We start from the raw sequence: 15,592 nt of genomic DNA on the forward strand, positions 1-15,592 counted from the left end.
TTAATGATTGATTAATTATCATAATCAAAATACCACTTCTCATTTTATGTCAATATCGCACTAGCATACCATTGATGTGGAGGATGAGAAAAAGTGACATCGTCATATTATCATGTCAAGTTAACATATCATGTTATCATTAATTATGATATGTCAGTATGTCATATTATCATTAATTATGATACGTTACGTCAACACTACAGGGCATAAAATGACAAATAACATTTTCATTAAGTCAATCACTAGTTGTAAGGACTTATTTGATCAAAATAAAAATATAAAAGTTTATTTAGTTTAAAATAAAAGTATAATGGTTTTATTGAATATAACAAAAGTAGAATTTATTTGGATTTTCTTGAATGGTTTAGGGACCTTTTAAAATATTATGCCTAAGTTAAGTTTACTTTATTAATTTATACCAATTAAAAGATTAGAATGGAAGATGATTGTTTTCCACTAAGAGGCAGAACAAGAGGAGAAGATACAATGAACATTAAAATACAAAATGCTATGGGAAGTGAAGAAGTTCCAATAGAGAGCAAAAGGGGGCAACATAAAAAAGCACGCAAAAATGCCTGTCCCTCAAATTGTAAGTTGTGTGACAGTTGATTCCGTGAAGAGAAAAGTCCTTATCTGACCAAAAAAATAAAATAAAAAATAATAGTATCACTTGAAAAATCTCAATCACAGTGTGTTTCTTTTCTTTCTTTTCTTCTCCTCCTCTCCACCGCCAGCAGCACCTCTTTATTTTTTTCTCTCCCGAGTATTCGCACGTGAATCCCCAATAATTTCTCATGCACCGGTGGGACCGTTAGCCAGCCCTTCCTCTTTTGTTCTCTTGCCAAACTCCAACTCCAAAGAATCTCTCCCCTCTTCTTCTTCTCTCTTTTCCCTCTTCCTTCACAACTTGCTCTACTTCACCTTCTCTCTTTCTCCTCTTTCTTTCTGTCTTCACTGTCCTCAGCAATGGTGAAAGCAATGGCCTTGTTACTTTTCCCATCTATGCTTTCGCTTCTTGTTTTCTCCCTCATTCTTCACAATGGGGTAGTTCACTGTTTTGGAGAGAAGAAGCTGCTTAAGCTGCAACACTTTCAATGGAAACAGAAATGGGATGCTTCAACTTGTTTGTCTCAGAAATCAAGTAAGTTTTTAGACTTCTTTTAGCAGACAAATGACAAAAGGCTCATTACACTGCCTGGCCATAGCAGATAGCCCCCCCCCCCCCCCCCCCCCCATTATTTTATTTTCCGCTTTGGGATCTGTATATATTATTCTACCACACTGCTTTCTTCTTTTGCTAGGATCCATAACTGCTTTCATGCCTTGTGGGAAACAACCATTATTGCTTTCTCTTTATCTCTTTTTCTACCTCTCTTTCTCTCCTCCAGAGTGGAAAACTAACTATACTTTAAGCTTATCTTGACCTTGTTTCATTAGGTTATGTAATCTGTAATTGGCTTGTGTGTGTCTCTGCTTTAGGGGTCAATGGATACGATCCAATCCATTCCTGCCTTTTCTTACATATATACCTTTCGCTAATAGTGTTTATCCTTCTCTTCTCTCATTGGTTAATTTTGCTTTGTGCCATATTATTATACTTGCTTCAACCAAAATCAGATGTTTAATTAAGGGTTGGCATAGTATAACTATCTCTTTTTGGCCAGACTAGGCATAATATATCTTGAAAATGTGATTTTTTTTCCTCTTAATTTTTGGATACTTAGGAAAGGAGAAAGGTGCAACTATATTGGAAATGAAGCACCGAGATTACTGTTATGGAGGAGGGGTCAAAGACTGGAACAAGTTGCTTCAGAAACGCTTGATTTTGGATGATCTAAGAGTTCAGTCACTGCAAGCCCGAATAAAAAACAAGGCTTTCGGCAAAACAGAAGGTGTTTCTGATACTCGAATCCCCTTGACTTCTGGTGTAGAACTTGGAACTCTAAACTACATAGTTACAGTCGAATTAGGTGGTCGAAAAATGAGAGTCATTGTTGACACTGGAAGTGATTTGACATGGGTTCAATGCCAGCCTTGCAAGTCATGTTATAACCAAAAAGAACCTCTTTTCAACCCTTCAGCATCTCCTTCCTACCAAACAGTCTCATGTAATTCATCAACCTGCCAATCTCTTGCATTTGCTACTGGTAATACGGGAATCTGTGGGAACAACCCACCAACCTGTAACTATATTGTTAGCTATGGTGACGGATCCTACACTCGCGGAGAACTAGCTCATGATCATCTCAGTCTAGGCAAGACTCCGGTGGACAATTTTGTGTTTGGCTGCGGCCGGAACAATAAAGGTCTTTTCGGTGGAGCTTCTGGTCTTATGGGTCTAGGAAGGAGTTCTATCTCTCTCGTTTCACAAACTACTGATATATTTGGAGGGTTTTTCTCTTATTGTTTGCCTTCAACACAAGCCGGGGCTTCAGGTTCATTAGTTTTGGGTGGCAATTCTTCAGTTTACAAGACTTCAAGCGCCATTTCTTACACTAGAATGATTCCAAATCCACAGCTATCAACTTTCTACTTCCTCAACCTTACCGGTGTCAGTGTTGGTGGGGTGACATTGCCAGATTCAACTTTTGGGAAAGGTGCAATGCTTATTGATTCTGGGACTGTTATCACTAGACTTCCCCCGTCAATTTACAAGGCTTTGAAGGCAGAGTTTATGAAACAATTTTCTGGTTTTCCTTCTGCACCGGCATTCTCAATCTTGGATACTTGCTTCAACCTTAGTGCATATCAAGAAGTGGACGTTCCTACAATTAAAATGCAGTTTGAGGGCAATGCCGAAATGAATGTGGATGTAACTGGGGTTTTTTACTTTGTAAAGACTGATGCGTCTCAGGTTTGTTTGGCTCTTGCAAGCCTCTCCTTCGAAGATGAAATTGGCATTATTGCAAATTATCAGCAAAGAAACCAAAGGGTTATCTATGATACGAAAAAGGCTAAGTTGGGATTTGCCCACGAAAGTTGCAGTTTCACATAAGCAGAACAGCTGGAATTGTTGTGCAGTTGTGGATATATTTTTCTCCGACGCAAAGCCAAGTGATCTGCTGGCAATTTAACAATATGTATACCCTAGCATGCATCTTTTCTGTTCACATTATATACATATAACTACTCCAGAGGGAGAAGGTATAAGCCATATGAAGCCACTCCAAGATTTCTTGAGTGTGCTCAGTGAACGTTAAAAAGGAACAGGGTTGGGGACCCGAAGGGGGTGTAGCATGAAATAACACTACTTCCTCAGTAGGTGCAAAGAGTTTTATATTAATCCTTACGAGATTTGTTTCAATATAAAGAAAGATTTGGAGTGTGTAAAATCAGTTGAGAAATCTCTGATAAAGCATGAACGCAAAAAAACTATGAGAATGTAATAATTTCATCACCTTTTGAGCCTAAATATAATAATACAACTATAAACACTTACATCACTTCAATCAGAGAGAGATAGATGCACATCCTTGAGAATGGATCAGTGGTTTCACAGAAAAGATGGTCAGAAGAAATTGATAAAATTCAAACAGACAGAAAGAGGGACAACCTGCTAGATACCTTGAAATATAGTCACTGTGAAATCAACTGAGTCTTGTGGAATGTCTCTGTCTGCTCCCTCTTAAAATTGTTGCCTAGTTTGTTTCCAGGGCTTCAGGCAAAGAGGGAATTGAGTAAAGTGAGAATTTCCAGAGAGTCTGAACTTCGTATCGTCAGATGCTCTGGTAAATTATTTTTGCCTTATGACGTGCTTAATAGCAACTTCAAATAAGAATATATTCAAAGGGAACCAATGGCATTACCTCCGGAAACATAGTGGTTAGGAACAAAAAAGAGCACATCCTTGCATACCTAAGTACTGTTAACATTCTTAATATAATTGCTACAACAGCCTTCCAGCAAGGAAACAGGATGTTAACTTTTGGAGAGGTCCAACTAGATGATATAATCACTTGTCTCATTTCTTGTTCTCTCTTGAAATTCTGCCTTAATTCAATCCCAGGTTCTAGTCAATGCTATTGACTAGGGAGGCCATTTCAATATTCTCTTGTTCAAGTATATCATTACTCTTTTTTGTCCTCAACATCTCAGATGGAAGGATGGACAACTTGGGATCACTTCTAGGTATCAAAAATAGGAATCCAATTGGAATAAGTCTTAACAGGCTCCGGATTAAAATGGCTATCCAAAGGTTGTCAAATTGTGTTCGTGTAACATTCAAGATGTGGAGCACTAGGCCTCCTGACCAAGCTGATGAAAGCAACCCTATATGATCAATTGACATGATTAGAGCAAAGAAAGTGCCTTCTATACCAGCTGGGCAAAGCTTGGAGCTGAGTACAAGAAAAGGCATCCATTTAATCCGCCCAATCAAACGGGAAACGGCTTCATCAATCACCACAAAAATGTAATCTGGCATACCAAGTTTCAAATTTATACGCAACACCAATACCAAATCTAGCAATCCAGACATACCATACAACAACTGGGCCCAAAAAAGTACATCACGGAAAGGATGGTTTTTCAAAAAGTTTTGGTACAGAAGGACCCCAAAGAGAGAGCCCACAGCACCAACAGAGAAAATGGATCCAACAACCTCCTGAAAAAGCATAGAGATTGAAGCTTACAACCTAAATATTTATCATAGATAAAAAAAAAAAAATCAGAACATCAAATCATGTTCGTGAAGTTTTTCATATTGAGTTCTTGGGTAATTCTAGAAATCATAAATGAAATAATCATCATCAACACAATATCGACTTAAAATATGGAAGAATACATGGGTAGAAAAGCACAAAAAAGACTAACAAGAAATGCATGTAAAGAAAAATAATAACAGTGATAGATTTTTAAGATAAAAAGAAGATACATAATCTGGGAAAGTATCTGTGAGTTATTAAGATATATATCTATGCTTGTATCAACATATGTACCTAGAGAGGTGGCAAAAGCTGACCCATCTCCACTGATTAGAATAGATTGGCCAAAAACCAACTCAAACCAACCGAAGGCCACTAAAAAAAGGGAAAAATTAACGACTTGAATTTGAAATAACCTAAAACAAAAATGACCAAACCCAATACCAACGCTTGCTACTATTGGCAGAAGATGACCTGACTTGACGTACAAAATACCCAACCCAACTACAGTTGTACTCCTTTAAAAGTCAACAAAATGAAATGAAAATAACTTGAACCTAACACGACTTGAATTTGAGAGACCCCAAACCCAGAACAATCCAAACGGCTGAAACTAGGAACAATATAAAACTACTTGAATTTGACCTCAATCCCCCAATTGCCACCTCCATAGATATAGTTTATTACTGAACCACATGGAATATAAACATGGAATATAAAACATGAAACATAAACATTTAGAAAAATGCAACATGATGCTTGCACAGAGTAAAAAGGCAATGTTCCTACCTGTGAGAAAGATGGACCCTCCTTTGCATCTGTATACCAATAGAACATCCCTTCGTGGATATGTAAACCCAATGCAAGAGACAAGTACATGTACAAACATGGTCTCCATACATCCTGACATTTCAATGTTGTCCACATAGTCTTACTAGCATCTACAAGCTTCTCCTTTACCTAATTTCAGTTTTCAACGATTCAATATATGAAGGGATGAATGGAAAAATTAACAACAGCACTTGAAAAGAAAATATTGAAGGGATGAATGGAAAAATTAATAACAGCACTTGAAAAGAAAATAACTTACTCTTTTGTAAGCAAAGTTGCGCACGTGGGATTCTCTCAACAAGATCCCAACCAAAACAACTAGGCTAGCTGGGATACTAAGCAACCCAAATACACCCTGCAAGAAAAGTAACACTTTCAATGACATATGCAACATAGAAAGAACTTAGTGGCCTAATAATAGGTACAGCTAAATACATTGTCAACCTTGAAATCATATAAGCGAAACCACATCCTAACATGAAACCCTAAACCCATTGATTGCCAAAAATAACTCTTATATTAAATTTTCTATATTGCGTAAAATCTTCTATTTGCATAACATCTATAATATTTACAAGATTACATGCCTTATATAATTTAGTAGCTTGCATTTATGAAGCACACACATTAAAATTAGTTACATCTTCAAATTAGAGAAATTAAGTCATGCAGCTAGGTGTTGTTTGATATCAGGACAATGTGTTGAAAATTAAAATTTTATAATTTATTTATTTATTATTGGCATGGCTGGGTAGCATACTAGCGGGGAAAAAAATCATATAAAATGTAACACATCAACTAATAGTTATATGTACAGTACATTTACAGAATCAATTTAAAATTTTCATCATAGACCATAGCACCCCTTAATAGTCTTTGCAATTCATTTCTACAATGTCCTGTCATCATCTATTACATTAACTGCTTCTAAATTTTATAAATGATTTCCGTATCCTAAAAATATTGGAAATTGAGTCATACTTAGAGATTGATTCTACTTTTTGCATAAAATTTAAAATTTAATTTACTCCCTATATGTTAAAAATGCACCAAATTGTTTTGTTTATATAATTCAGCACTTATAGTATTCAGAATTAATAATTGAATGTCCAATGTTTAGTGTATCAAACAGCATCTAGTGAGGATAACATTTTGATTCAATAGGAAATTGTTTGATCATGCCTAATGAATTTCAGTTACCAGTATCGAATATGTAAAAAGAATCAGATAATCAGCAACAACAGAATATTGCAATCAATAGCAACTAAAATACTGGGTAGAAAGCAAACCTTAGCCCCAGCTAGGTGAACAAAAAAGCCACTAAGAGAGAATCCTATCAATGCTCTGATAGAAGAGCTCAGTCCACACAAGCTCTGCATATCACCAGCAAGGGAAGGGTGACTTATGGTATGCTGTGTGACACAGGCATCAATAGCCACATCTGCAATTGCAATACCAGCACTTCCTGCCACCAGAGATAACAAGGCAAATGCAAGATGCAAACTCTTGTGGAGTGATAGAACTAGCATGGAGATAACACCAAGTAACCCTGGAATAATGGTTAATAAATATGTCAAAAATTTGCATTGATCATATAACAAGGTAGTCAACTTTCTATCTTTGCTTCTCTTTCTTTGCCCTTTTTTTACCCTTGGTGTTGTGTTTATGTCAGAATACAGGAAGAAGGGGGAAGGGGTACATGATATATCATCAGAAAACAATGCAAAGCAATGTTATCAGTGGTGCAAACCAGCAAATAAAACACTAATTCCCAATACCAAAAATGTCAAAGAACAGAAATATTAATGTATTGTTGTTATGAACTGCACAGTTTGAAAGGGCTTTATTTCTATTATAATCGTCTAGCAAAGGCCATCCTTACTGTAGAAGCGTCAGGATATTGGTAGAATAAGCAATGCACCTTTCCTAAACTACAATGCCCATTTTTGAAGCCATTTCCACCATATGACAGATTGCACAAAGCTCCACCATCCAAATCTCTCTACAATCAACCATTACCCAAAATAAATATTGTCATACAACAAATGCAGCCTAATACCCTTCAAATGTGTGCAACATGTTCTTGCAACATATAGATCCTATCTCCTTTTGTCTTTTACTAACCTTACTTCAGCACACAGCATAGAAGACCTCCCATTTGACTTATTTTCCAATTTCAATAGAATAACATTTCCATAGGAGCCACTGGAACCCAGTATGCCTTCTTTCCACAACCAAAATGGTCAGATCCTCCCTAGGTTATCCATACAAAATCAATAAGTTGATGAATCAGAGAGCCACATATCACCAATCATTAAACAATTTACTTTCTTCTCCAGTGGCCTTGGTCTAAACCATAAAGAGATTTCAATTGATAAGAGTCTTGACAATAACCAGAATGGACAAATAAATAATTAAAGCTATTTTAAGAAAATTTTTCATAAATTTTGCACTACAGAGATCATAGTCGGATTCTTGCTTTCTCTTCTTCTTTTAGAAGGTTATCACTGAAAAACCATGACTACAAAACAAATTGAAGAAAAGCAGAGCAGCTTAGATTAATTTCTACCACCTACTTCCTACCAGTGGACTACTGACTCTACACAGTGTCATTAAAATTTGAAAGAAAACAATTATTACAATCAGGTCGCTGAAGGTTAATCTCAACTAAGGATTTTAACCTGTAGATAAATTAGGGATTTATAAACACCAGGGATTTAACCTGTAAAGGACACAAGATATGAATGCACTAAGAACATAATAAAGGGAAAATATGTGGAATAAATCACAATACTGGCTATTCATAGATGAGCATTAGAAACAAAGCAATTTTAAATTTATCAAATCATAGAACTGAAAATAAAGTCGAAGAAAAGATATTCAATGTTTGGAAGCAATAAAGGTGCATGATAGTATGAATCAATTGGCATCTTGGAGATGATAATCTGTTCCCCAGTTCATAATGCATTAAAACTTCCTTGAGTAAACCAATACATAGAAACTAATAAAAAAACTCCTAAATGATGATTCTTTAGTTAAATGACTTTTTTTCCTTCCATATTCCTCCAATTTATGGAAGGATTTGATTTTGAGAGTGGAAAACGCAAATCCATTCCTTTTCCTTCCCTATTCCTATTTCTTTTCTGCCAAACAAGTGAATATAGTTTATCCCTCCACCTTTTCCTCCATTCCTTTTCCTTCCTTCCTCTTTCCCTCTTACCAAACACACTGTTAATCAAATTCTGAGAAAAAAAAAAAAAAAAAAGAGAAACAAGAGAACTGAATTTCCTTTCCTTTATTTTCCATTTTCCCCCCGTTCCCTCAATCCATACGAAATAAAGTACAAAGCAATATCCCAAAATCTAATATTTCTCGTTTGTCATTTTTCCTAAAAAAAAAAAAAACACACACACACACACGCACACATAAATGAACAATAATCTTAAAAGAAATTTGAAAAGGATCCAAACAGAAATAACAAAATGAAAAAATAGAGAAAAAACAAAGGCTTGGGTTATTCATAACTTACCAGCAAAAATGAAATAAGGCCGTCTCCGGTAACCAAAAATGGGGACAACATCAGTAAGGAGACCCCAGAGGGGCTTAACAATCCAAGGAAAGTGGATTACCCCAATCAAGACCTGCGCTTGAGAAGGTTGTACCTTCTGCACATCTTTCATGTAATACTGTGTGCTGACTCTACTCAATCCCACACCAAAACCCTGACTGATTCCGTACACTATCACCACTCCCAATACAAAGCTCCAATGCAACTCTTCACCCAACATTTTCAACCATTGTAATGGTCTTAACATCATCTCTCCAAAAGCCTTTCTTACGTTATTCCTTCTTGTATGGTTACCTCCTGAATCCTGATGGCGTGGCTGCTTTGTCTCCTTTTCTTCTTGTTCCTCCATCGATATATAGGATGGGTGGCTGGTTTTGTGATCTGGGTATTTTGGAAATGACTATTCAAAATTGTTTAAATCATGGAGAATAGGAAGCATCCTAAGACCCCAGAATCTTGGGAAGGTGTAATGAAATGAAATAGGAGAATTTAAGTGTCCACCACGTACGGGACACCCCACAATCCAATTAGAACCTGTCATTGGATGAATAATATTATGTTAAACTAGAAGAAGATCCGTGCGTATGCCTGTATGTTACGTTGAAGGAATTGTTTCACGGTGACTGGATAATTTTTATTTTTATTTTTTGAGTTTAAGGTGAAAATTATCAACATTTTCACATTCTTGTTGCAATTACCAGGGACTTGCGAAGCATTTTCGACAATTACATGATGAAGGGTAATAATATTGCTGTTTATCATTCTTTACAATCACTTTCACCTTAGAAACAAAATACATATTTCAAGATGTTTATGTAGACTATTCTAGCTTTATAAGCATATACAAAACAAAATATATTGTGCTTGTACATTGCCATTTGTTAGTGTAAAAATTTCAATGAACAATATATCAAAAGAAAGTGAATTGGTATTTAAAAATTCTTTTAAAAATTAAGTGTTAAATCAAGACTTTTAACGACAAAAAATAAGTTTTTAACAATAAATTGCAAAGACCAAATAATAAACAAAGGTAAAATATTTTCCTAAGTCAAGTGCAAGCAAAGCATGAATAATGAATTAAGGTAAAATATTTTCTTAATCCAAATGCAAGCAATAATAAATCATAATGCAGAAAATTAAAAGTAAGACACAAGATTTTTATAGTGGTTCGGTTTGCTTGAAGATCGAATGCTGCCTTTAAAGGATCAACTATGGCTAGCTCGAATCATATTACCTTGTCTATTCTTGCCTATTCTACCATAGGATCGATTGATGTTCTTCTAAGATCGACTGGAGCTTCGTTTCCTCAAGATTTCTTGTCATTTTGGCACTTCACTTTAGCTATTTCATCCTTGCTTCTTCCTTGTGATCTAAAATCAAGTTGAAACATGTTTGCTATTTGTTTTCCTTGGTTGAATATTCAATGTTTGAAAGCTTTTGATATTTTCTAATGATGCATGGCTTTTCAAACAATTGTAGTATGATGTTAGAAGGCTAAAAATATTATTTAGATAATTTCAAATGCTTGTCATTGAAACCATTACGTCGTACTATTTTGTCAAATCAAAACATAAGATATTTCAATGCTAACAATCTCCTCTTTTTTTATATGAAAAAATCATGAGCATATTTACATTTGAAAACTCTTGAAGGCTCTCCCTAAAACCATTAGTGTCTATGCCCTTGTTTGAAAACATTTAAGAAATTAAAGTTCAAGTGAGAAGGGTAAGAAATAAGTAAAAACTTTAAGATTCTCCCCCTCAACACATGCATGATGTTTTTTAAAAAAATTTCATCCTTTAAATAACTCAAGAGCATCTCAATATGCTTATAAATTTTCTCCCTCTTTTTGTTATATCAAAAAAGTTAAAAAGAGTGAGTTTTAAGCACTTAAACTTAAGGAATAAAGGTTAGTGATAATCATCAAATATACAAGCATTGAAATCAACATTCCTAACCATCAATCCAAAGGAATGATATATTTTTAGTTAAGATATTTCCATTAAGTGATCAAGAAATATATTCATTCATCATAGTTTGAAAGTATTAAATCAAGATATATTTCCAATCAATATGTATTCAAGTAAGGCATAAGGAAATATACTTATTTAGCATATCTAAGGAGCAATATGTATAAGTCATAACATATTTCTATTCAAGATATTCAAATAAAGCATGAATAAATATATCCAACCATTTCAATTAAGGCATAATATAAATTATCATCAAGAATGCCACATATAGATATACATTTATAAGCAAAGTGTGGACACTTCATCCTTTAAGCTTAAGTTGGATATGCATATATATAGATAAGCATAAACCATTATAGGGAATTTATAAGTATACACATAATGTGAACATGATTTTATTGATATGTGCATAACTTTATATACTATTATGCTCACATATTCATTCAAACAAATAATCAAGTAGCATGAGAATGTAAGTTATTAATAAGCAAACAAATTAAGTTCACAACCAAATATAGTAAAGAGCATAGTAATTATCAATCAAGCATAAATGTGATACATTATTAAGTACGAGTTTAATATGGTGTTTAAGAGATATTGCCAATAAAGAATAACGCCAATTGTTGAGATTTTACCAAACTCATTGTTGAAGATTTCTAGTGCTCAAGAATCATAGGACAGTGTCAATGATCAACTCCCCCTTAACCATTCATTCGATCAATTCCAACAAGGAGAAAAGATTAAATGGTTAATCACATCAAAGCAAAATCTTACCTTCCCTTAAATGGATCTTGAGGTAAATATAAGGATAAATAATGATCATATGATAGATGAGTATTTAAATAGAATATTCAATATATCAATCTTATACTTATATATTCAAGGAACTAGTAAGGCATGAACATTTAAATAAATATTCAATATATGCTTCAAATACTTATTATTTCAAGTAGTGTATGCACATTAGTTCCAATGCATGTCTAAGATATCATGTTTCATTAAGTATCTTTTTCAATCATGCATTGTTCAAGCACTAGCAATCAATGTTTTAAAGAGAGCTTCTAAATTATAGAAGAATGACAATTCAAGAGAGGATTTTCTCAACAAAGCATATCATCAAATATCATGAGAACATCATCATTAAGCCATTTTGTTGGTAATTCTCTTTCCATAATATTTTCAAAACAAACTTTTCAATAAGTGTTCTCCAATTATGTATAAACTATTAATTCATCGAGAAGTTTTCTCATCAAGACAACATCATTATCAATGAAGAATTGCCAAGGCATTTTGCATTTATTATAATCAGACATGAGGCTATTATGATCAATTAGACACAAATATGATTACAAAAAGAATTTTGGCTATCTTCATTAATCATGATTCCAATTTGTCTCACAAAATGCATGCATGATTTCAATAAAAAAGATGAACATATACAAAAGAATGATCAATGAAGTTCAAGGTACATACTATTTCTCAATGTTTCATAATTCATGAGTGATACCAATTGTTATGAATCAATGAAAATAAAGTATTCAACTCATGAATATATCTAAAGTAAGCATTCAAGCATCAATGAATACCAATTGTCAAAATTCAAGAAATTTGCATTCAATTGGTAACCTATAAGCTTAAGTTGGATGCACACAAAGTCTTTAGATTATGCAAACATTTAAGCTCAGGAAAGATAGTTAACATTTAAATGCATATTCAAAAGATTTTTCAACTATGTCAACACGACATACACATCATAATCTAACTTGACAATTTTAAATTCTCATTTAAAGGCATAACCCAAGTCAAGTTATAGACTTCAATTCTTAAGGTCAAGCAAGATAAGATGTCATGTAAGCATGTGACTTGACCAAAATGATAGATGAACTAAGAATATTTCTCATGAAGTTAAAAGAGTTCATCATAATAATTTCATTTGCTTAATCAAGGGGTTGTTCTTGAAATAAACATTTAAGCACAAACATAAGGCATTTTTCAAGAATTGTTCCTAGACTAAACATTTGAACATTTTTCTAGTAAGAGAAGATATTTCAATGTAAGCACATGAATATTCAAATGGATCAACAAGTTTAAGCATTTTCATCATGTGATGAACTTTGTTCAAGCTATATATCAATATAAGCTCAAGTGACAAATAATTTTCTCTTCATAGCTCACATTGAAGGAATCAATTTAAGTAGTCAAATATTATTATGCTCAAATTATTATCATATTATTCTCGTCAGATCATCTATGTTCAAGTGTAAAAGCATCTCACGCTCCCTTTTCTTCTAACCAATGATTTTGCACAATCAAAATTCAAGCAAATATTTTGAAGCAAATGCAAGGTAAACCACTCTCAATGCTCAAATAAGTAATCACAATTAATCATGCCTTCTTTAAATTTAAAATAAATAAGAAAGTAGGTATTACCCATTTTCCAATTTGTTTTTAATTTGACTTGTTTCTCCTTTTACTTGCAAACCTACAAAGATCATTTTCACTTGAAGTTTGGTGTCCAAATTACTTTGGATCCTTAAGAGTTAGCCTCAACAAATGTATGCATGAAATAATAAATTTAACAATGAATGCAATTGAGATTTATGAGTTTATAAGAGTTCTTACTCTTAATTTCTTATCTTTTCTTTCCTTGAACAATACTTTTCAATTTCCTATTTTCTTCTTCTAACCGATCATAGCTTCTTTGGAGTATTTCAAGATTGATTTTCAGTTGATTGTTTCCTTCCATCCATGATTCATTTTCAATCTTAAGATTTAAAATTTTATCTCTTTGACTTAAGCTTAAATGTTGAAATGACAGAGCAAATTCTTCAAATACACTTTCTAATCCAATATTTGTAAAGATAAGTGGTTTATGGAATGAAGATCCACTTATAAAAAATTAGGTTTTACCAATGAAAAATCCGTTGGTGAAGGTATGCATTCCGTTGGTATTTTCACCAACTAAAATATAAGTGGTTCATGCAAATACCCTCATGGGTAATAAGTTTCTATTAGTATTTAAAAATTTCATTAGTAACTTCATCGACTAAAATTTTTGTCGATACAGTATCCAATCCGTCAATTGAAAACTTCATCGGTGACGTAAGAAATCCATCGATAAATTTCGTCGATATTTTCACTGATCGAAAGTTTGCTGTTAGCAAATCCATCGGTAATGTACCAAAGGATCCCACGATCGGCAAAGCAGTTGGTAGTTTATTGACGAATTTACCTATAGAATTCTCGACGGAATTAGCAACCAAAATTTTTTTCATGTTCCGTCAATAATGTGTATTATTCTATTGGTAATAAAAAATGAGATACGCTAGTATTAAGAGAATTTCATTGGTAATTTCGTCTATAACAATTAACTCTTTGTAATTTTTTTGATTGTGTTTTTTGCATTAAATAATAATAGTAATATATTAAAAGTAATAATTTTGTTTGAAAAATTAGTCCAAATGTATTATATAATGGAAAAAACATACCTAATATTTTGAAAATTAAAAAAGAAATGTTATCTCAAAATCAATGTAAAACATTAATACAAGGAATCTATGGTACAACGAAAAGGAATTACGATTGTCCATCAGCCAAATCATTAAGAAGGGGAGACTGCTGTTGTGACTGAAGGTGCAACTACTGTGATGATGAAGACCCATCAGCTAGATTTGGGAAGCTCTCAAGGATAGCCTTCATGGTAGACTTAATATCATGCACGTCAATCTTCAACTCCTTCATATCATTCTTTATTTCTTGATAGCCGTTAAGTTCAGATGATGAAACTCGTGCAACAACAGTAGAAGGCATTAAACCATATGTAGACTTAGATGTCGCAGCTAGAGCAAATAGTGTAGCAGGTCACATCTTGGAACTAAGCCCGTAGGCGTGGGTCTAAGTGGTTTACAACCCTTTTGTCACGACCCGGAACTCCCATCGAGCCCGTGACAACCGCCGCGATGCCTCAATCGACATTCATTACCCGGAATGTCAACCGAAACCCCGCAAGGCTTTAATATCAGCTTCTCATTTCCCCTTGTGGGTAACTGTTTCCAAATACCACATTCTAAAAGATTTTAAACTGTTTCCAACTTAAACAAATAAAATAATAATTTTCATCTCATAGGGGTATTTTGGTCATTTATCCCAAAAATCTCAAAATCATCTAAAAATATAGTATGTAAGTGGAAAACACATATTTCCTAATCAAAAATAATTTTGGATGTCTAAAACATTCGTTTAAAATGGAATTATGACTGTTATAATAAAATAAAAATATTAAATAAAATATTCAATTTTCACATAAAACGATATTTTAAAAACATTGCATAAATAATTTTTATAGCGTAAAAGCAAAATAAATTCTTACATATCGTAATACAGATAACCAAAGTATAAAATTTAATTTACAGTGACACGTGGGCCCACGAATGACCAAAAGTATCAAAAGAAATGAACCTACAGTCTTTGGATGTGACAAGTTCAACTGTAATCCTCGCCGATATCAATTATCTATAATCTATTAGCCTGAAATGGGTGGAAATGAGGGTGGTGAAATTATAAAATCCCAGTTAGTA

General features: G+C 33.6%; 2 protein-coding genes across 3 annotated transcripts; one reads left to right on the top strand and one right to left on the bottom strand.

Moving 5' to 3' along the window:
• The first annotated feature begins 750 nt into the window (after positions 1–750).
• On the top strand, positions 751–3,283 carry LOC18595491 (Eukaryotic aspartyl protease family protein). Its single transcript, XM_007023463.3, has 2 exons — positions 751–1,141; positions 1,725–3,283. Exons 1-2 carry the CDS (start codon positions 967–969, stop codon positions 2,993–2,995), a joined length of 1,446 nt encoding a protein of 481 aa, XP_007023525.3. The 5' UTR covers positions 751–966; the 3' UTR covers positions 2,996–3,283.
• Positions 3,284–3,364: 81 nt separating this feature from the next.
• LOC18595492 (Major facilitator superfamily protein) lies at positions 3,365–9,575 on the bottom strand. Of its 2 annotated transcripts, XR_016027077.1 has the most exons (6): positions 9,004–9,575; positions 6,764–7,023; positions 5,734–5,829; positions 5,433–5,603; positions 3,807–4,603; positions 3,365–3,655 (listed from the first exon to the last, which is right to left on the bottom strand). XR_016027077.1 is itself a non-coding variant. In XM_018123603.2 (5 exons), the coding sequence occupies exons 1-5, from the start codon at positions 9,389–9,391 to the stop codon at positions 4,010–4,012; spliced, it is 1,509 nt and encodes a 502-aa protein (XP_017979092.2). In that variant the 5' UTR covers positions 9,392–9,575; the 3' UTR covers positions 3,756–4,009. The 2 variants fall into 2 exon arrangements, 1 of the variants encoding a protein (XP_017979092.2); XM_018123603.2 differs by lacking the exon at positions 3,365–3,655 and having other exon boundaries at positions 3,756–4,603.
• Positions 9,576–15,592: the final 6,017 nt, after the last annotated feature.

Source organism: Theobroma cacao, chromosome 6 (assembly GCF_053813885.1).
Source record: "Theobroma cacao isolate CCN51 chromosome 6, ASM5381388v1, whole genome shotgun sequence".
Lineage (NCBI taxonomy): Eukaryota > Viridiplantae > Streptophyta > Magnoliopsida > Malvales > Malvaceae > Theobroma > Theobroma cacao.

Bases quoted from the DNA above. Each gene is read 5' to 3' on its own strand.
- LOC18595491 (XM_007023463.3), top strand. From the start codon at position 967: ATGGTGAAAGCAATGGCCTTGTTACTTTTCCCATCTATGCTTTCGCTT. The intron at 1,142-1,724 runs GTAAGTTTTTAG...TTGGATACTTAG, and splicing joins TTGTTTGTCTCAGAAATCAA to GAAAGGAGAAAGGTGCAACT.
- LOC18595492 (XM_018123603.2), bottom strand. From the start codon at position 9,391: ATGGAGGAACAAGAAGAAAAGGAGACAAAGCAGCCACGCCATCAGGAT. The intron at 5,830-6,763 runs GTTTGCTTTCTA...CTTTTCTTGCAG, and splicing joins TTCACCTAGCTGGGGCTAAG to GGTGTATTTGGGTTGCTTAG. The intron at 4,604-5,432 runs GTAGGAACATTG...ATGCTTTTTCAG, and splicing joins AGGGTCCATCTTTCTCACAG to GAGGTTGTTGGATCCATTTT.